This window comes from Zalophus californianus, chromosome 14 (genome assembly GCF_009762305.2).
Source record: "Zalophus californianus isolate mZalCal1 chromosome 14, mZalCal1.pri.v2, whole genome shotgun sequence".
Classification (NCBI taxonomy): Eukaryota; Metazoa; Chordata; class Mammalia; order Carnivora; family Otariidae; genus Zalophus; species Zalophus californianus.
The window spans coordinates 37032324-37054201 of NC_045608.1; the positions used below are offsets into that span (position 1 = coordinate 37032324).

The 21878-nt window shown below is 40.7% G+C and overlaps 1 protein-coding gene across 1 annotated transcript in view; it reads left to right on the forward strand.

The window, feature by feature from the left end:
- The window catches only part of LAMA1 (laminin subunit alpha 1), a 170026-nt gene that overhangs the window by 57336 nt on the left and 90812 nt on the right, over positions 1-21878 (forward strand). Inside the window, exons 6-16 of the mRNA XM_027577194.2 lie at positions 2264-2353; positions 5514-5631; positions 6744-6922; positions 7609-7714; positions 9704-9864; positions 10805-10945; positions 12127-12300; positions 14003-14104; positions 15299-15510; positions 16299-16410; positions 19078-19188. Coding sequence (XP_027432995.2) covers positions 2264-2353; positions 5514-5631; positions 6744-6922; positions 7609-7714; positions 9704-9864; positions 10805-10945; positions 12127-12300; positions 14003-14104; positions 15299-15510; positions 16299-16410; positions 19078-19188 — 1506 coding nt within the window. The remainder of the gene's footprint in view (positions 1-2263; positions 2354-5513; positions 5632-6743; positions 6923-7608; positions 7715-9703; positions 9865-10804; positions 10946-12126; positions 12301-14002; positions 14105-15298; positions 15511-16298; positions 16411-19077; positions 19189-21878) is intronic.

Consider the following 21878-nt stretch of genomic DNA (forward strand, 5'->3'; position numbering starts at 1 on the left):
TGCCACCTTTCTAAACTAGGGGATGGTTCTGACATCGTGTCCTTGGGCCCTCTCCCCCCATCCCATAATGTCATTCTGTAGTGAATGTTGTGGTATTGCTCTTCACACTCTGGTCTGACTCCACATCTGATCTTCAGCAAGTAAGCTGTTGTTTTTTCACTTAAAAGGAAATTTTAAAGTTTGAGTTGTAATTTATAGTTAAGAAGATGTACAGATTTTAAGTGTATAGTAAATGTACAAGGCTTGTGTGGACAAATATTTTCAAATCCCTTGGATAAACTAGGAGTGGAATTACTGAGTTATGGGGTAACTGTGTGTTTAATATTTAAGAATTTGTGAAGCCTTATGGAAAGTTGTACCATTTTGCAGACCAGCAACATGTGAGAGTGCTATTGTATGACACACCGTCACAGATTTGTGTTGTCAACCCATTTTCACATCAGCCATTCTGATGTGCATATGGTGACAGCTCCTTATGATGTTAATTTGCATTTCCCTGATGACACATGTGAGCAGGTGCTTATTGGTATCTGATCGAATATTTTTGTCCATTTTTCATTTGGGTCATTTTGTCTCCTTATTACAGAGCTATAAAAGACTTACATATTTTGTGTACAAGTCCTTTGTCAGATATCCACATTGCAAATATCTTCTCTGCCTGGAGCTTGCTTATTCACTTTCCCATGACATTTGAGAGGTTTTAATTTTAATGAAGTCCAATGTATTATTTTCTCTTTAATACTTAAAGCTTTCTGTGCCTTTCTGAAAACTACTTTTTAAATTCCAGGTTTGCAAAGATGTTATCCTGTGCTTCTGTCTAGTAGCTTTATAGTTTTAGCTTTTACATCTATTGTCTTTCAAATTAATTTTTGTGTTTGGTGTGAAGTAGAGGTCAAGGCTCTTTGTTTCCCTGTATACGCATGCAACTGTTCTGGCACCATTTGTCTTTATGCCAATAACAAACTTTCCCAATTGCTGTGGTTTTTTAGACTTAAGTCTTGAAGTCAGGTACTAAAATAGTCCAAATGAGTTCTTCTTCAATATCTCTGGCTAGTCTAGATTCATTTTGTCTCCTTATAAATTTTAGAATGGGTTTGTTACTTTCTGCACCCCCCCCGCCCCCCACCAAATCCTGCTAAGATTTTCATTGGGATTCCACTGGATTGATAGATCAGTTTGGGAAGGATTTTTGGAAGACACTTTGATAATATTGGATCATCTAATCCATGAACATGCTGTATCTCTCCACCTGTCTGGGTCCTCTGTAGTTTCTCTTGGCAATGTTTCATTATTTATTAGTACATCTATTATTCAATTTATTCTTAATATACATTTTTGCCTGTTAGCCTTAATAGATTGCTTTCTAAATTTTATTTTCCATTTCTTCATTGCTAGTGTATAGAAATACAGTCCATTTTTAATTTATTTTACATACTAAAACATTGCTAAAGTCACAGATTATTTCTAGTGGGTTTTGTTTTTTGGTTTTTTTTTTTTTTAGGTTTTCCCAAATACACAATAATATCATCTACAAATAATGAGAGTTTGGCCTTACTGTGCACTTTTTGTGTCTTTGATTTCTTTTTCCTTGCATTATTGAACTGGCTGGCACCTCCCCATAGATGTGGCATGGAAATGGTGAGAACAGATTATAAGAGGAAAACACTTAATCTTTCACTGCTAGCTCTCAGGTTTTCATGGATTCCCTTTGTTATGCCTGAGCAGATTCTCTTCTACTGGCTTGCCAAGTTTTTTTAATGAATGGTGGTAAATTCTGTAACATGTTTTTTGTGACTCTACTGAAATGATCAAATGATATTTTTCTCCTTTATTCTGTTAATGTGGTGATTTACATTTACTAATTTTTGTGTGTTGAACTAACTTTACATTTTGGGGGAAAATTCTACTTGGCCATGAGTTATTATCCTTTGTATAAAGTACTATATTCAATTCTATAGTGCTGTATTCAGTGTTTTTTAGGGTTATCAGTTACGGGTTTTGAATATGACTACCTGGTATAAGGTTCAGACAAGTTAAGAATTTCTTTTAGACTCATTTGTTTTCTGTTGATGAGTTCATTTGGGCATTATTTGTTTTAAATCAACACAAGGATTTTTGTGCATGAAATATAATTTAAAATGTGTCTCTAATTACTTTTTAGGTTACCAATAACTGCTGAGCTATATGTTGGAGAGCCCAACATTTTCTTTGAACTGAAATAGAAGAGGCCTTAATTTTTATTTGTCACTTTCTTTTTCCTTAGTATTATTATTCAGTCAAAGACATTTCTATTGGAGGAATGTGTATTTGTTATGGCCATGCTAGTAGCTGTCCATGGGATGAAACTACAAAGGTGAGTTCTAGTATTTTACAGTTTATTAAAACTTTAAAATAGGAGTTATAGCTCTAGTGTTTGCCTTACTGTTTTTTTACTCAAGTCAGATGTTGAAAGGTATAAAATCATGCTGTAAAAAATATTTTTCAGATAATTTAACTGGTTTCATTTTTTTGAACAATTTTATTCCACTTTCTTTGGAGGATATATTTCTTTTTTTGTTTTGTTTTGTTTTGTTTTCCTAGTATGTCCAGCACAAAGAAGATTTTTTTCATCATGATAAGCATACTCTTTAATCTCTATCACCTATTTCCTATTTCACCCATTACTTCACACCCCTCCCCTCTGATAACCATTGGTTTGTTATCTATAATTAAGAGTCTGTTTCTTGGTTTGCCTCTGTCTCTCTTTTTTTACCTTTGCTCATTTGCTTTTTTTCTTAAATTCTACATGAGCATATGGTATTTGTTTTTCTCTGGCTGACTTATTTCACTTGGCATTATACTCCCTAGCTCTATCCACGTTGCAAATGGCAAGACTTCATTCTTTTTTATGGCTGAATAATATTCCATTGTAGAGATACATACTACTTCTTCTTTATTCATTCATCTATTGATGGACACTTGAGCTGCTTCCATAGTTCGGCTATTGTAAATAACGCTGCAGTAAACATATGGTGCAAGTCTCCCTTTCAATTAACATTTTCATATTTATTAGGTAAATACCCAGTAGTGCAATTACTGGATCATAGGGTAGTTCTATTTTTAATTTTTCAAGGAACCTCCATACTGTTTTCCAGAGTGGCTGCACCAGTTTGCATTCCTACCAAGAGTGGATGAGGGTTCCCCTTTCTCTGGATCCTTGCCAACACTTGTTGTTTCTTGTGTTGTTGATTTTTGCCATTCTGACCGGTGTGAGGTGGTATCTCATTGTAGCTTTGATTTGCATTTCCCTGATGATGAGTAATGTTGAGCATCTTTTCATGTGTCTATTAGTCATCTGGATGTCTTCTTTGGAAAAATATCTGTTCATATCTTCTGCCCATTTTTTAATTGGATTATTTGTTTTTTGGGTGTTGAATTGTATCAGTTCTTTATATAGTTTGGATACTAATTCTTTATTGGATATGTCATTGCAAATGTCTTCTCCCATTCAGTAGGTTGCCTTTTAGTTTTACTAATTATTTGATTTGCTGTGCAGAAACTTTTTATTTTGATGTAGTCCCAATAGTTTATTTTTGCTTTTATTTCCCTTGCCTCAGGAGACATATCTAGGAAATTGTTACTATGGTCTATGTCAGAGAAATTACTGCCTGTGCTCTCTTCAAGGATTTTTATGGTTTCAGGTCTCACATTTAGGTCGTTAATCCATTTTGACTTTATTTTTGTGTATGGTAAAAGAAAGTGGTCCAGTTTCATTCTTTTGCATGTAGCTGACCAATTTTCCCAACACCCATTTGTTGAAGATACTGTCTTTTTCCCATTGTATATTCCTTCCTCCTTTGTCAAAGATTAATTGACCATATAATTGTGGGTTTTATTTCTTGGTTTTCTATTCGAGTCCATTGATCTATATGTCTGTTTTTTATGCCAGTACCATACTATTTTAATTACTACCACTTGGTCATATAACTTGAAATCTGGAATTGTGATACCTTCTGTTTTATTTTTAATTTTCAAGATTGCTTTGGCTGTTTGAGATCTTTTATGGTTCCATACAAATTGCAGGATTGTTCTAATTCTGTGAAAAATGCTGTTTGCATTGATAGGGGTTGCATTAAATCTGTAGATTTCTTTGGGTAGTATAGACATTGTAACAACATTCATTCTTCCAATCCATGAGTGTGGAATTTCATTCCATTTTTTGTGTTGTCTTGAATTTCTTTCATCGGTGTTTTATTGTTTTCAGAGTACAGATCTTTCACCTTTTTGGTTAAATTTACTCCTAGATGTTTTATTGTTTTTGGTGTAATTGTAAATGGGATTGCTTTTTTAATTTCCTTTTCTTTGGCTTCATTATTAGTGTATAGCAATGCAACAGATTTGTGTACATTAATTTTGTATCCTGCAACTTTGCTGAATTCATTTATTAGTTCTAGTGGTTTTTTGGTGGAGTCTTTGGGGTTTTCCATATATACTAACATGCCATCTGCAAATAGTGAGAGCATTACTTCTTCCTTACCAGTTTGGATGCCTTTTATTTCTTTTATTTATTTTTTGTTTGGAAGATGTATTTCTGATTAAGTATTTACTATGAAATTTTTGTGATAAAATACACATAACATAAAATTTACCATTTTAACCATTTTCAAGTATACAATTCAGTGGCCTAATGATCTTTGAAGATCTTTTCTCTATAAGACTGTCAAGCTAAAACCAAACACAGTTATAAATTATGCCTATATTTTTTTAAAAGAATGGTTCCCCTCCTCCCATTTTCTCCCTCTTCCATGTTTGTGGTACTAAATCAAGAGAAAAACAAGTTTACCCATTTTTAACATAATACTAAGTGAATAATATGAGGCCCTGTCTCCTCTTAAACAATTTATATGAAGCAACTTGTTATTTTTTCCCCCAGTCTTTGTAATTCTCTGACTCTTGAATAGGATTATCCTCTTTTGAGGCTGAAACCTAGGAAGATCAAGAAAGTTATTAATAAGAGCTTATAAACCCTGAATATCAGTGCATCTTATTTGGAAAACTTTTTGTCCATGAAGCCATTTTATTTTTAGTTTTGTTTTATTCCTCCTCATTTCTGTTTGTAACCAGGTCATGTGTATATATATTTCTCTAAAAATGAATGTCTCTATGCTTTGATGGAGCCATATGTCCTCAGGTATACTGTCATGCAGGATATGTGACCATGATCAGTTCTTTTTAAAAATAAAGTTATGCGGGGCGCCTGGGGGCTCAGCTGGTTAAGCGGCTGCCTTCGGCTCAGGTCATGATCCCAGGGTCCTGGGATCCAGCCCCGCATCCGGCTCCGCATCCGGCTCCCTGCTCAGTGGGGAGTCTGTTTCTTCCTCCCCTTCTGCCCCTCTGCCTACTTGTGCACGCGCTCGCTCGCATGCGCTCTCTCTCTTTTTCTCTCTCTCTCAAATAAAATTAAAAAAAAAAATAAAGTTACGAAAAATATACAGGTTAATTTCCAGATGTCATTTTGTATTCTCCATTTCTAGAAACTACAGTGTCAGTGTGAGCATAACACCTGCGGAGAGGGCTGCAGTAGGTGTTGTCCAGGCTACCACCAGCAGCCCTGGCGGCCCGGCACCATTTCTGCTGGGAACACGTGTGAAAGTAGGTCTACTGAGAATGGAAGGATGTAGTGTTTTTCCTTCTTAACATGCTTACTTTGATGATGACTTAACATTGGGACTAGGACGTAACTTGTTTTCTTAAATATTCAAATAGTTCCCAAAGTTGCGTATTACCTGAATACGAGTTAAAGTACTGAGACCTACCTGTATCTTTAGGGATTTGCTCTTTTATCTCGGGTTCCTCTTCCCATATATGGATGTATTCTTTACCTAATTTGGATTTAATTTTTAAGTAGGCAATACATTCACACGATTCCAACATCCACCAATATATACAAAATACGTAGTGAAAAGTATTCCTTGCACTCTGTCTCCATCCTATGTTCTTCCTGAAATTTTATGCAAATAAAACATACATCAACATATCCCTACCCCCAACGTAGTTCATCCATGGGGCCTGACATGCTTGCATGTCATCCTACACATGGCTTTTATGTTTAACAGTGTGTCTTGAAAATCTTTCTGTGTTAGCAATATGAAATGCTGTTCTTTTTTATTTTATTAATTTTTTTATTTCAATTCCAGTATAATTAACACACAATGTTATGTTAGTTTCAGGTGTACAGTAGAGTGATTCAACAGTTCTATACATTCATTACTCAGCACTCATCATGACGAGTGCGTCTTCATCCCCTTCACCTACTTCACCCATCCCCCGACCCAACTCCCTTCTGGTAACCACTAGTTTGTTCTCTATTGGAGTGTTGTTTTTAAAAACATTACCACTGAATTCCATTAAATGGATGCAATATAATTAAAATAGCTACCTATCCGTGGATAGTTCATGTGTTCCCAGTCTTTTTTTAACACAAACAGTGATGTGGGGAGTAAGCCTGTACATATCACTCATAAGTGCAGGTACTTCTGCGGGATTGTGATCCCAGAAGATAGGTTGAGGGGTCAAATGGGTGTGCATGTGTATAATTTTGATGACTACTCCCAATCGTCCTCAATAAGATTGCCCATATCCTATTAAATTTACTTATTCTGGAATTTTAATTTAATTTACGGTCATAGAAACTTAGAGAAGGAAGGGTTTTCTTTATATAGGACATAATAAATATATTAATTGAGATGTTAAAATTCCTCCAGAATGTAATTGTCACAATAAAACTCAAGACTGTTACTATGATGAAAGTGTTGCAAATCAGAGGAGAAGTTTGAATACTGCTGGACAGTTCCGAGGAGGAGGGGTTTGCATCAATTGCGGGCAGAACACCATGGGTATCAATTGCGAAACCTGTATTGATGGATATTATAGACCATACAAGGTGAGAGTGTTTCTTCACCATAGCTGAATTTCATTGCCTTTTCAAGGTGGAAGAGAGATTTCGCCAATGGTCAATTTCAATATTGGAAACTCCTTCCCTTCTGTAATATTTCCTTTATATTCTTATTCTGCTAGTAGCATTTTTCAGATACGGTTTCCTGCTCTGTCTGTCCTGTGTTCTTGCTCAGAGTAGGATGTTCAGTTGTTATTTAACTTGGATTTGGGGCCCTACTGGCTGTGTAATCTTGGTTTTGTAATACTAACTGTGAATGGGAAGAGTCAGCCAAAAACTATTGCAGCTGTATCTTGCCTGTAGGAAGTGCTCAGTCCATCCTCAGCTGACCTAATATGTAGTTACCACCTGGCTCCCGGTGGAGGTCTGGGCTAGGTGATGCTTATACATGGCTGTGAGAGATAGCGGAGGGGAGCCCCATGACAGTGGTCATGAGAAAGGATGGCACTCTGCTAATGATACTTGCCACTGTCCCATCAAAAAATGTTTGGGGCTTTCTGGCTTGAGCTCACATTATTTTCCTGAGACCTACATTCCCTGGGGATACAAAATCATTATAATAGTCACATCTTGAGTGAAAAGCCAGTACCTTGTCATTGATATTGTTGTTGATGTTATTGCTAATATTGCTGATAATTCTAGTAAGGTAATCCAGGACAAATGCTGCCTTTCAGGTGTCTCCTTATGAGGACAACCCTTGTCATCCCTGTGACTGTGACCCTTTCGGGTCCCTCAGTTCTGTCTGTATTAAAGATGAGCTCCAATCTGGCTTACACATAGGTAAGTCCTTGACTGGTTTTTGTGCTTGAATTGATTTTTTTTTTTTTTTTTTGGTGGAAGATTTGTACCTGGTAGAACTATCATAATTGGATAGAAATTGAGTGATATGATTCTCTATTGATTCTTTTGTTTACAAAATACTTATCACGCAGTTACTCTGTGTCAGGCAATTCTTTAGGGCCCAGGAATATGTACTTGAACAAGATGATCAAAATTCCTGCTCACAGACAGACACTCAACAAACAAGTACACGCATAATATCAGTCTGGGTAGGGAGGAGTCCTGTGGGCATGAAGCAAAATTGGGAGTCGTGATTGGAGGGAGATGGGGTGTAAAGAGGGCAATGTTGGGGTGATGAAATGACATTTGAGCAGATAATTGAGCATTTGATGAGAGAAGAAATAAGGCTCAGGTTAAGGCCATGTGGGGAACACAGTAAATAACAATCCCTCTATTTAGCTCTTAGAAGACACTCACAAGGCTTTTGCATACAACATCTCGCAAAGCAAACAAATTCTCCTGCTAACTTTGTAAATGTCAGTGTTCTTTCTGTTAGAAAAACTGGCAAAGGGCTTGCAAATAACCAGAATCTTCTGAAAAGGTTGCATCTGTTCAAAGACTTCTGTGACCTCATCAAATTCTCAGTCACTAGCAGTTAAAATAGATATTGATCAGCCGGGAAGGATGTGCCAACCAGGGGGCCCACCCACAATGCAGAGGGTAATTTACATAATTGAATTAATCCTTACACTGGACTGGTAATGGGATGCTAATGATAATGAGGATGATGTTGATTGTAGTCACAATTACCCTTGACTGGGTTCATTTTAGGAAATACATCATTTAAACATTCAGCCATAGCAGATATAAATTCTTTAATGCATTTTATAGGCAAGGAAGCTGTAGCTCAGAGCAGTTAAGAAACTTGGCTGACGATACACAACTGAAAGTTTCAGAGCTGCCATTAAAATCAGAGATAGTGCTCATTGCCCTTTACCATTTCCCTTGTGCTTTCAAAAACAACAACAACAACAACAAACCAACAACAGCTTTATTTTGTGATACAGTTCACTACCATACAATTCACCCCTTTAAAGTGTATGATTCAGTGTTTTTTTGGTATTTGTGGGTGCAACCATCAACACAGCCCACTATAGACCATTTTCATCACCCCATAAAGAAACCCCTTCCCTGTTGGTAATCACTCCCCACTTCCCTCCATGCCCTCCGCCCCAGCCCTAGGCAACCACTGATCTTTCTCTCCACAGATTGGCTTATTCTGGACATTTCATATAAACAGAACCGTACAATGTATGGTTTTTTGAGACTGGCTTCTTTTACTTAGCATCATTTTTTCAAGGTTTATCCATGCTGTAGCCTCCATTAGTACTTTGGTCCTTTTTTTTTTTTTTCTTTTTCTTTTCTGAATACTACTCTATCGTATGTATGTACCACATTTTATATAGCCATCCATCAGATCATGAGTATTTCATTTATTTCCACTTTTTGGTTATTATGAATAATGCTGCTATAAACATTCATGTCTAACTTTTTTGTGGATGTATGTTTTCATTGTTCTTAGGTAAGTGGTTAGGAGTGGAATTGCTGGGTCATAGAGTAACTCTGTGTTTCATATTTTGAAAAAGTGCCAAACTGTTTTCCAAAGTCATGGTACAATTTGACATTCCCACCAGACTCTGTTTTTCATCTCTGTTTTCTTTTTCTAAACTAAGGGTTGACAAACTGTGGTCCATGGGCCATATCTGGCAAACCACCAGTTTTTGTAAGTAAAGTTGTATTGGAACAGAGCTATGCCCATCTGTTGACTGCTCCCAAGCACTTAGGGCAAAGTTGAGTAATTGCAACAGAGATTCTTTGGCCAAAAAGCTTGAAATATTTCGTTTCTGGCCCTTTGTAGAAATAGTTTGCCAACCTCTGCTTTAACCTTTTTACCCTCCTGTTGGGCCATTGCCATCCTTTTCTTCCCAGGGAAGCAGCCAGGTCAATGTCCATGCAAGGAAGGCTATGCAGGAGAAAAATGTGATCGCTGCCAATTTGGTTACAAGGCTTACCCAGCCTGCGTCCGCTGTGAGTGCAGTCGGGCTGGGAGTGTGAACGAGGACCCATGCTCAGAGCCTTGTCTCTGTAAGGTATGCGTGGGGGTTAAAGTTGACCCTGAGTTTCTTTTGAGGTGTCCTGAGAAAGCAACACATTCCATAGGCTCAGGAGATCAGTTCTTGAGCAAAGCAGCAAGGTTTAAATAGAATTCTGCTTACCCACACCTTCCTGAGAAGCATGACATTCTGTCACAGTCTATGTCCTTGGCCTTAGATGGGCACCCAGTTTGCTTTTTTGGTGCCTTCTGGGCAATGGCCATCTCTTCTGGAGGTATTTCTGTGACTTCCAAGATGAAACCAAATATTGCATTTCTTAGGCCTGGGCCATGATCTCTTCTGACATTCTGTTCCAGCCTAATGTTTAGAGGAGAACCAGGTAAATACTAAATTTGTAAAAATGTCAAATAAGGCAGATATGTTATTTTGGATTTCTCTTAAAAAAATTGGACAATGATAAAAAACACAGTCATTGGGTACCACAGAGGTGGGGGTTTTTTGCAATCTGATATTAATATCCATTTCCCCATGATAACCATAATTTGTGGGACTTCCCATTATATCTTCTGTGCTTCTTCCCATGTAAGCAGAGTCTTAAGCACATTTTATAAGTGACTGAAAATAATCTTGAGTATTTGTTAATAAGACAAACAATTATATAGCCCTCCTCGGGTTTTAAAATTCTTGAAAGATCAGCAAAAATGGAAGGTTTCAAACAAAACAATATGAAAAATGTTATTTCAATATAAATGACCGAGCTCTAGGATCCTGACCCTCATTCTCGCCTACAAAATTAAGTGGTCATAATTTCAAAATATCTGTTCTGGAAATAATGACTTCATGAGGCTTTACATCTCCTCAGAGTATCTATTTATTTACCTGTTTCTCTGGATCACCAAACACCTTTCTTGTTAATGTCACTTTATTCTATCTACCTAGACACACTGGTTTCAAATCTTTTCTCTACTCCATGCAGGAAAATGTTGAGGGAGACAATTGTGACCTCTGCAAGCCAGGATTCTATAACTTGAAGGAGAGAAACCCCGAGGGCTGCTCAGAGTGCTTCTGCTTTGGCGTTTCTGACGTCTGTGACAGCCTTTCTTGGTCCATCAGTCAGGTGCGGGTACCTTCCCCGAGCCCGAATTTAAGACATGTGCCACCTCAAAGGAGCTCTCTGGGAGCTGTGTTCTAAAGCAAGGGGGCTGCCTTTCCCTGTACCACCACTCCCGGCTGTTTGGAATGATATTGGCATGGATCAGAGGCAGCCGGCTACTAAAGTGTCACAGAAGTTTCTTTCTTGGTCACGTGTTTGTTCCTACATATATTTCCCTATCCAAACAATAGGATGTTATGGTATTGTAGAATGTATCATGTTTCAATTTCTTCTATGGGAAAATGCATCTGGTTGTGGGGTCAGAGGTGAGTTCTGGGACCCACTGCTCCACACTGGTCTCAGGCCAGGAAGCACATCAGGACATGGGTTCATGCAGAATTTTCTAGCTCAGAGAACCTGGTGAGGGTAGGAATAACAACAGGTGACATAGGGATTATGAGGGCAGGCAACTGATTCCTCAGTTGTTCTGGGAATGGGGAGTCCTAGGGGGATGTCAAATGGTGCCTGGGAGGACAGTGTGATGGCTTGAGGTTAGGGAGGACCGCAGGGCACAGGGCTCATCCGTGGTAACCACCTGGCCTCCCCATGGCCATCTTGGGAAAGCTGTATTCAGCGTAGGGGGGTTGCTAGTCCCTGACTCTCCTTTCCCTCCCTCCCTCCCTCCCTCCATCCCTGGCAGGTTGGTGACGAGTGGGAGCAACATGGGGGAGGGAGTGGGAATCCCAATCAGTATCTAAGAATGAAGGTGAATCCCTGTGGCTACCATGCTGGGGTGATGGCTTGTCATCTCTTTGTAGACGATAAATCAGGAGAATAGGATCTGGAGGTTATTTTTATACATTTTTCAGCTTTTTGGTAAAGCTGTTCAATGCATCTATTAAGGTCCTTGCTATTTTTTTTTTAATCTAAAACATATATCCATGTCTGCCATAGTTTTGCTCGCCAACTTGCTTATAATTGATCTGGGGATCTGGAGAGTGTTTGACTCATTCTCAGATTTTCTTGATCCTTTGACAAGTAGAAGGGTCATGAGTCATGTGGTTCTGTGGCCACAATGTGTTAACTCTGTCCTTAGCTAAGCTCTCTGAGTCTGTTTCTTCATTGTAGGGATATTAGTACTGGCCTGGGTGAAATCTCAGGGGACTTCAATTTCATATTCTGAAATTCTGAATCTTTTTTTTAAGGTGAAAGATATGTCTGGGTGGCTGGTCACCGACCTGATCAGTCCAAGCAAGATCCTGTCTCAGCAAGATGCGCTGGGTGGGCGTCATCGGATTAGCATCAACAACACGGTGGTCCTGCAGAGGCTGACTTCCAAGTATTACTGGTTGGCCCCAGAGGCCTACCTTGGAAATAAGGTAGGGCCATCGCCAGAAGTGACATCTCGGGCAAAGATCTCAGAGCACATTAGGAAAGAACTTCTTGTTGGCAATTTAAGTCGTCTCAGGCTCACTAGAGGGTTTGACAGATAATTATACAGCATTTACTTACACCTGACTCACATGGTCTTGCTTAGCCTTGGGTGACTTTATTACATCATTAGACTATGAACTTTGTTCTTGGCCACGTCAGTCATAGGCAGGCGGTTGTAGGAAGCCTTGTCCCCTCCTCCCATGACAGGCTCTCCACTTTCCTCTGCGTTCCTGTATCACCTGGGCCTCTGTGAAGTGTTGGGCAAATTCCTGCTTTGTTTAGTTAGCCCTGTACTTTCCTTAGGCCCAGGGCTCAGTAGAGAGCCTGGCACAGAAGGCACTTGGGCGGGACAGGCTGGGCATTGGGGCCGGTGTCCTGCCAGTTTCATTATCAAGACAGACTCTTTCTCACCTAACATTCACATTTAGCAAAGATAGAATACTTCCCATTTTAAGAAAATGCAAAGTGGTGATTCTACCAAGTAGAAATTTGGTTAATATGATTTAACCTGCCGTTGTTCCCTTCCTCCTTACCAATCATGCCACTTCTTTTTTTTTTTTTTTTTTTTTTTGAGACAGAGAGGGAGGGAGTGAGAGAGAGCACAAGCAGGGGCGAGGGGCAGACAGAGAGAGAAGCAGACTCTCCGCTGAGCAGGGAACCCCATATGGGGCTCCATTGCAGGACTCCAGAATCATGACCTGAACCAAAGGCAGTTTGGTTCAAAGGTTAGTTTACCTGAATGAGCCACCCAGACGCCCCCAATATTGCCACTTCTCTCCAGATTCTGATGATCCAAAAATACACCCTGTGGAATCTATCTCAGTGGCTCGAGTTCCGTGCTTACCTTCCCTGTGCATTTGGTTTGTTTTGAAGTAATAGTATATGTTTCATCGTAGTGCAGGTCTTATAGACTGGGAAGTTTCTATTTCATTTACTGGCTATATTTTAATTCTATAACTTATTTTATTTAGACTTAGGTTTAAGTAGTGTTTACTTTGAAAATGATTCTTCTTTCCCATCAAATTATAATCCTAGAAGATGTGCTCTCTTTATAATGTGGTCTTATCACCAAAGGTCAATGATCTTTTTTTTTTCTGTTAAGATCACTTTTCTAATTTTATGGTGCAAAGACTGGATTCTGAACCTGATATTGGGTCACACACCTGTCACAAAGAAAATCTCCATTTTATATTAAAGGCTATGACCAGGAGGAAAAACCTTTAGTCCTTCTTTTAGCTGATGAGTCCTGTACCTTATTGTTCTTCTACGAGCAGTGCAAGGAGATCAGAATGTTGGGATTATCATCATGGATCTGCCTCCTAAATCCTAAAAAATTTAAGTGAAATACACATCTCCTATGTGACTCACAGAAGTTGGTGCTCGTTCACCTTGGGCTTTCTCTAAGAAGGAGCACATCTTTCTCCTGTACATTTAAATCACATCCTGCATTTTGGTAATATTGGTTAAACAACATATTCGTATAATATGCTTTCTTTTCACTGCCTTACTGTGGACTCCCTTACGTACCGTAGCCACTCGGCTACCTTGCAGCCGGGTTGTCTCCCGACGGATCCTGGCCACCACTTCCTCTTACAGAGGGGCTGTGCTCATGTGCCCTCCGTGTTCACTCTCGCTTACCTGTTTCAGTTGACTGCGTTTGGTGGCTTCCTCAAGTACACGGTGTCTTACGATGTTCCCGTGGAGATGGTGGATGGGGACCTCATGTCTCACGCTGATGTCATCATTAAGGTAGTTGCTTTCACATTGCTTTGCCGTAGAGTGGAAGGGCTTAGCTGGGGGACAGTTTATGACTCTGAGTGGCTAAGAGAGACCATAGTAGCAGGGAGCACAGGGCCAGGTGGCCGTTCAGCAAGGCTTTGCCTCATCCGGACACCACCAAGACTGAGTGTGACAGTTCTCTTTGGGCCCATTCCTGGAATTGCCTCAGGACAGCACATGGGGCTCTTCCCTCAATCCCCGAAGCTGACCCATCTTTTCACATTGAGAAGGGAGACGGGGGTTTGCTCTGACGCTGGAAGTACCCTGTCAGCCCTTTGAGTCCCTCTGTCTCCTCCTGCCACGTTGCCTCCCACATGAAGGCTTAGGCAGCAGTGCTTGGCGGTGTGGGGACAGAAGATGGGTTGCCATTTTTGTCCTCAGCCACTGTACCCTCACTCCCCCTCCACCCCCATCGCTCAAAGACCCAGCTCAGCCTCACTGGAAATTTTCCCAAAGGTAAGAAACCACCTCGGGTTCTAGTCTGCAGTGTCTGCCCCCTCTCCTGGTACCTTTATTTTTTATTTTTCTTTAAAGATTTTACTTATTTATTTGAGAGAGAGAGAGAACAAGTGGGGGTGGGGGGAGGGCAGGAGGAGAGGGAGAAGCAGGCTCCCTGCTGAGCAGGGAACCCAGCGTGGGATTGGATCCCAGGACCCTGGGATCATGACCTGAGCCAAAGGCAGACGCTTAACTGACTGAGCCACCCAGACGTCCCTTTCTCCCAGCACCTTTAATGATGTGCACCGCCCCCATCCAGCCTGCGGTGAGTGCGATCGGGATGACATAAAGCATTTTGGGGAATGGCAGTTTTGTGGAAAGCTAGAGGTATCTTTATATACTTTTCTACTTTTGCTCTTCAGTTAAAGATGACGGGTGTCAGATTCATTGCTTTGAGGAAAGCTATGTGCACATACATGCTGTTTCTCTTCTGAGATCCCAGCGCAGGACCCAGCCTATAGATTTATTCTCTGAATCCCTCTGAGGGGAATACAAGGAAACAGCTCTCCTCCTATCGTTCCGAACCAAGAGTTGTGGACACGATCACATGTTCGCCCCGAGAACCTAAGCACAAATGAAAAGCCACATTGCTGAATAGAAATTTGCTTTTATTTTTTGATCATGAAGTTGAATTACAAAGGTATTTCCTCTTGGTTTAAATATTAGGGAAATGGACTCACTTTAAGCACCCAGGCTGAGGGCCTGGCATTACAACCATATGAAGAGTACTTGAACGTGGTCAGACTTGTGCCGGAGAACTTTCGAGATTTTAATAACAAAAGGGAGATAGATCGTGACCAGCTGATGACTGTCCTTGCCAACGTGACACATCTCTTGATCAGAGCCAACTACAATTCTGCAAAAATGGCTCTTTACAGGTGTGTATTGAAAGAGAGGGAAAGCTCATGGGAAGGGTCCTCAATCTCGTCTTCATCTATTAATAATGATGTATTTTCAGTGTAATATATTTTCCTTGATTATTTTAAGGGTACAACTAATGGAACTGGCTGCCTTCAAAATACTTTTATTACTATAATATTAGTGACGATGTAAGGACAGTGGTCCATGATAAGTGTGTCTCAGTAGGAGATCATTTTGACATCAGGATCAGAAACTTTCAAGGTGGTTTTCTGAGAAATGCCTGACAAGTTCACAAGTGTCTGGACCACCTTGTATCTTGTTTTTACCCTCCTGATGTTAACGGTCTTAAATTTTACTGTCTATTTAAGCTAATGTTCCCATCCTCGGTCATGTTATTCCTTCCAGGAGGTCAATTTCTGGCAATGCCAGGCTATGGCTACGCATGCACATTGGACACAGCTAAAGCAAACACGGAATTATACATTTAAGAACAATCTCTGTATTTGAGATAGGATGATTGAATGGGTTAGTTTTTCGGAAGTGTTTCAACTCAGACTGGGCAACGTCAGACCCTTCCCACAGCTGTCTGGGCAACTACTCTTCTTTGCACCAAATGTTGCAAAGGCCTTCCAGAGAATACTGACAGCTTTCAGAAATCATATTGGTGGGAAAATCTGTAGTTACTTACAAAAGTCACATCACCTTTTTGTTTGAACAAAACTTTAAGAATCCACCTTCATCAAGATGTTAGCTGTCATTTGCAGGTAGGCATCTGAGTCACGGGATGACTTCTGTCTATTGGTAGGTTGGATTCTGTCTCTTTGGATACAGCCAGCCCTAATGTTATAGACCTGGCGCTGGCCACTGAGGTGGAGCACTGCGAATGTCCCCAAGGCTACGCAGGGATCTCCTGTGAGGTAAGGCTCCTCTTCCGTTCCTATCTCCTTTTGTTCTTTCCTAAGGAGAAAAAAAGCACATTAAAGGTGATACAATAACCCGCACTTGAATTTTAATTTTAGAAACCTAACATTTGGCTCAGACTTTGGGCGGCTTTAGAAATACTGGAAGTCACAATGTTTAAGGCAGTCTGGTGCCCCTTCCAGGGGGGTCCTGGGACACGTGGAAATGGCCCGATTTCAGTCTACCCTCTTGCCTTAGTCAACCAGAAAGTTGCACTGCCCATGCCGTAGTCTGCATTTCTAAGGAGGATTGAACTTGATTGTGTCTGGATATTTACAAATCACCAGCGTGCCACCTAGAAAGCCAGGCCCGTTTTGAGACTTTTTATGGCCCCCAGCTAGGTTAACTTGGGTGAGCTCTACTTCACAATGAAGTGTGTGAGAATGCACTTGCGATCACCAGTAAAAGTAATCTGTCACTAAAAAAATTTTCTGAAATATATTTTGAAATTATTTGGACTTGAATATTGATAATAACTCTCTCCTGCTGAGGACTTTCTATGTATTTGGCACGATCCTAACCTCTTTCTGTAGGAAAGAGCTAGGAAGTAGTTATATCAGGTTCCAAGTGTCATGTGCACCGTTAACCGCCACACGGTCCTGCCTCTCCCGTGTTTAAGACTGACTTGTCATTGGCTGTGAGTTCTGGGCCATTAACTTACAATTTGTTTTACAAATCTTTATCAGTTATACACTTTGCAGTTAATAAAGTTGGCCTGTGCTTCATGATATAGATTTTTAATTAAATATTTCTATTTCTATTTTAAATATTTTATAGGGTTTTTTCTTTTATGACCCCATGAACTTTTTTTTTTAGATCTAAAGACATGTATTTTTAGGCCAAGGAAGTATCTGTAGGACCTAAGTCCTGTGAGCTTACCAGAGAAATGACCTTGAGCCTACCTCATAGTATGTGGGATGTGAGAGTGGGTGGGCTGGCAGATAAAGTAGGAGCCCAGGCCAGCTAGACCAGGAGGAGGCAGCAGTGAGCAGGTGCTGCAGGGGAACTCCAGGTCCCCTGGGTTCAGAGGAAAATGTGCTGATATACAGGGGATGATGGCTCAAGGAAGCACACGAAGCTTAACATAAGTGTTTTTATCAGCCAGAAGAACTCATTCTTTCATTAGGAGCTGACATAAGGAATCAGGCAGCTATAGGTGGGGACTGGAATTCTTGAGATCCCTGTGGCCACCCCACAGACCCCCAGGCAGCTCCCCCTCAGTGCCCATCTGTAGACTAGCCCATTGTCCTTGACGGGAACGTGGTGCATGGAGGTGTTAAGGGGACTTTCACAAGGTCAGTGTGAATGAATGCATATATATATTACTCATATAACGAAAATGCAATTTTAATATTTTTTACAAGAGTAAAATCCAGATCCACACCCCTCCTCCCATGACCCCGTGGGAGCATGCTGGCCTCCCAAAAAATCACTCCCCCGTCTGCACTTGAAACACGTTTTATGTCTGGTGCAGCCCCAAGCAGCCCTGTAGCCACAGGTCTGGGAGGTGTGTCTCCCCGACTTTGAATCTTTCCATTGGCACAGTGGGCACGGGGTCTAACTGTTCCATGTTCCAGATTCCATGTCTATAAAATAGAGAGAATGGTTCTCAGGGTCATCTTGAGAATGACATGAGTGACTGTCTGGGATGGCCCCCTGCTCCTCCCAGGCAGGGGACAGCATCCATGAATACCATGAAAGCACGCCTGTGATGTTTGCTCAATTCACCTGATGCAGTTTGACACAGACCTACCCTTGAACACTTTGATGGTAGTATTTAGTGACTCTTACCCAAAAGAAAACAAAATCAGGTTGAGAGAAAAATGTCCACTTGATTGAACACTGGTGAAGTGGCTGAGTGTTACATGATTTCTCAGTAATATCGTGGCAGGTACCTCGAAGGTGGATGCTGACCCATTGTATCGCCGCTAGGTTTTGGTGTGCGTGTTTCTACCTATAAAAAGAAAGGAGGGGGGCGCCTGGGTGGCTCAGTTGGTTAAGCAACTGCCTTCGGCTCAGGTCGTGATCCTGGAGTCCCGGGATCGAATCCCGCATCGGGCTCCCTGCTCAGCGGGGAGTCTGCTTCTCCCTCTGACCCTCTTCCCTCTCGTGCTCTCTCTGTCCCTCATTCTCTCTCTCTCAAATAAATAAATAAAATCTTTAAAAAAAAAAAAAGAAAGAAAGGAGGAAGGGGGCCTGGGTGGCTCAGTCAGTTGGGTATCTGACTTTTGATTTCAGCTCAGGTCATGAGATCGAGCCCCATGTAGGTCTCCAAGCTCAGCAGGGAGTCTGCTTAGGATTCTTTCCCTCTGCCTCGGCCCCTCCCCCTGCTCGTGCACGCTCTCTCCCTCAAATAAATCTTTAAAAAAAATGAACTGGATTGTGGCAATGTTGCACAATTCAGTAAGTTTACTAAAAAATCAGTGAACTGTATCCTTAAAATGGGTGCGTTTTATGACATATAAATGATACCTCAATAAAGAAGTTGCGGGGGGGAAGGAAGTATGTTTCTCTACTTACGGAAATTGGAGCAGTTGATGTTCCTAACCTATTGACGAGAAGATGATTTGCATGATGTACAAGGTTGCCTTCCCCTGCGTGTGTCACCTGTTCCTCTCTTGCAGTCCTGCCTCCCTGGCTATTACCGCGTGGATGGAATACTCTTTGGAGGAATTTGTCAACCCTGTGAATGCCACGGCCATGCAGCTGAATGTGATATTCATGGCGTTTGCTTTGTGAGTCTGTTGCCAAAACCTCGAGTGCCCCCCCCCCCCCGACCCATCCCAAAGCCATCTGCTGTGCAGAGTGATTAAAAAAAAGTGCTTCCTCCATAGGAGATTATCCCGGGCTTTGTAGACCCCAAAGGAAATTCGCAGACTTAAGTTCATGTCATAATATGTTTCCTGCTTTTTCCTCTGCTCTTTTTTGAAAAAAAGTTACTTTGGTGAAAACGGAAGAGGGATATATAATGTCATTGCAGGTTTTTTATTAGAACAATGAATTTACTCCATAAGATTAGAAAGCCATATAAAGGTAGAAAATATTGCCCACTGATTAAAAAGGATAAGGGCTTTTAAAGGAAAGTGCTAGAATTCCTTTAACATATTACACAGTATGTCCTAAAAGGAATAATAAAACTTCTAATAATTACACTCGTTTGTGCAACATATAATGCTTTATAGTTGTTAGCTTGGGTAAACTCTTCAAACAAGTACTTCTTTCATGCAACAGGAGTTGAAACATGGCTTGACAAATATGCAGTTAATCTTGAGAATGAACTTTGGGGCAGATACAGGGCAAGACTTGTTTTTTAACTTCAATCAGGAATTCTTTTAGGCTCTTTTTGCCTGGAAGCCAGGCCATACTCCTGGGTTCTAACGGATTTACTGCACAGAGATGGAGTGAATGCCTATATCAATCAGCCGAGTTCTATTCACCATACAGGGGAATGTTCATGCTGTTTCCAAAAGAGATTGATTGAGTCCCAAGGCTAGGGAAAATTAATTATCAGAGCCATGGAGAAGATCTCCTCATGATGCCATGGATTGCTTAATCTTTCTAGAGCCTAGTTTTTCTTGATTCTGTAAGTAAAGCTTTCATTTTGTTCTTTGTTCATTTCATCGTTCTGGAAAGCAAGTGTCTATAGGAATTACATGAAGTGATGTTTTACACACACACTCAATCCTTCAGGATCAGTTTCCCAGAGCTTGGTGAGGTTGTTGCTTTTTTTAAACGCCTCTGCCTTTCCACTTGGGTTTGTAAGGCCAGCCTTCCGGGGCATCTGCCAACAGTTGGGGGTGTCAGCAGGTTGTGATTTCGGCACCCATGGCTTTAGGTACAGGTAAGCCAAAAGGGTATTTGCACGTGCTTCTATTACTATATCTTTACAAAAATATATACTCACACTAAAGTGAAAATGCTAAGTAGCGACTGGCCTTTAAGTTCTAATTATAATAAGTGATAGTAATTTTTATAATTGAAAAATTGGGGGAAATAATGTTAGATTTACAGTAAGCCTACAAAAATAGCACGGCGAGATCCTGTTCAGCCTTCACCCTGCTTCCCCTGGTGCTCACATCTTGCCTTACCAGAGTACAGTGATCAAAATTAAGAAATTCACGTGGGCACAATCTCATCAACGGAACTGTGGACTTCACTCAGATTTCATCAGATTTCCCACTCATGTCCCCTTTCCAGCCTCAAATCCAGAACCACTTTGCACTTGCTGCCTTCATTCTGTGACAGTGCCTCAGTTTTCCCTTGTCTTTCATGACTGTGGCACTTTTGAGGAGCCCTGGACATTCTCTGGAATGTCCTCTGCTAGAGTGTGTCTGTTTTCTTGTGATTAGCTTGAGGTTTTGCATTTTAGGCAGGAAGACGTGAAGGTGATGTGCCCCCTCGGCGCACACTGTTAGCCTGGAATACTCGGATGAGGTGCTGTCTGCCAGCCTTTTGCACTGTCAAGTTATTATTTTTACCTTTTAAGTCATTCATGTTTGAAGGGGCAAAAATAATAAAAATTTAGATTGGACTTTAAAGAAACATAAAAACTTGGTAGCATCATTTATCTGTTTCATCTAACTTTGCTTTTTTTTTTTCTTTCTATTCTATTTTACAAAGAAACCTTTGAATTCTCCCCTTTGGATAGCCATTTCTAGCCCTGGGCCTTGCATGTAGCCATCCAGCTTCCAGGAGTCAACTCCTGATATGCAGGTTATCAGAGAGAAGGTTCCAATTGTTCGTATTGCCCTATCTTTTTTTTTCTTTTTTTAAAGTGTGGTTTTAGGTTTACAGCAAAACTGAGAGGAAGGTGTAGGAATTTCTCATATACCTCCTGCCCCCACGCACACACAGCCTCCCACATTATCAACAGCCCCCTCCCCCCGCCAGAGGGACACATTGGTGCGGTTGATGAACCCACACTGACACATCATAACCCCCCACCCCCGGAAAGTCCACGACTTACATTAGCTCCTATTCTCTGAGCTCTTTCTGCTGCTCTCCCAAGGAGAAACCAGTTTGCTTTCTTCTGGAAGAGAAGAGCCTAAAAGGCAGTTGTGTATCTTGGACCCTCATGTTTTTTTCTTTTCCATTCAAGAGAAGATGTTTTTCCTTCCTGAGGAGATGAGCATTCTCCTCCCTCACATTCCAGCTCCACCAACAGGGCTGGTCCCTTAAAGGGATGGTGACCTGAGAAAGTGTCAAAACAGATTTGGTAGGCTTTTTTTTTTTAGCAGAACTACGTAATGGCTTTCCCAAAGAGAAAGAAAACCCTATCTGGCCCTTTGAGCAAAGAAATCCTATCATAGATATTTTGCAAGTGGACATAATTAAATGTATTTTAATGAAACTAGTTATTTTGCATAATACTTTTAGCTCAACCATGTAGCCATTTATCAAAGCCAGTTGCATTTTGAATTAATTT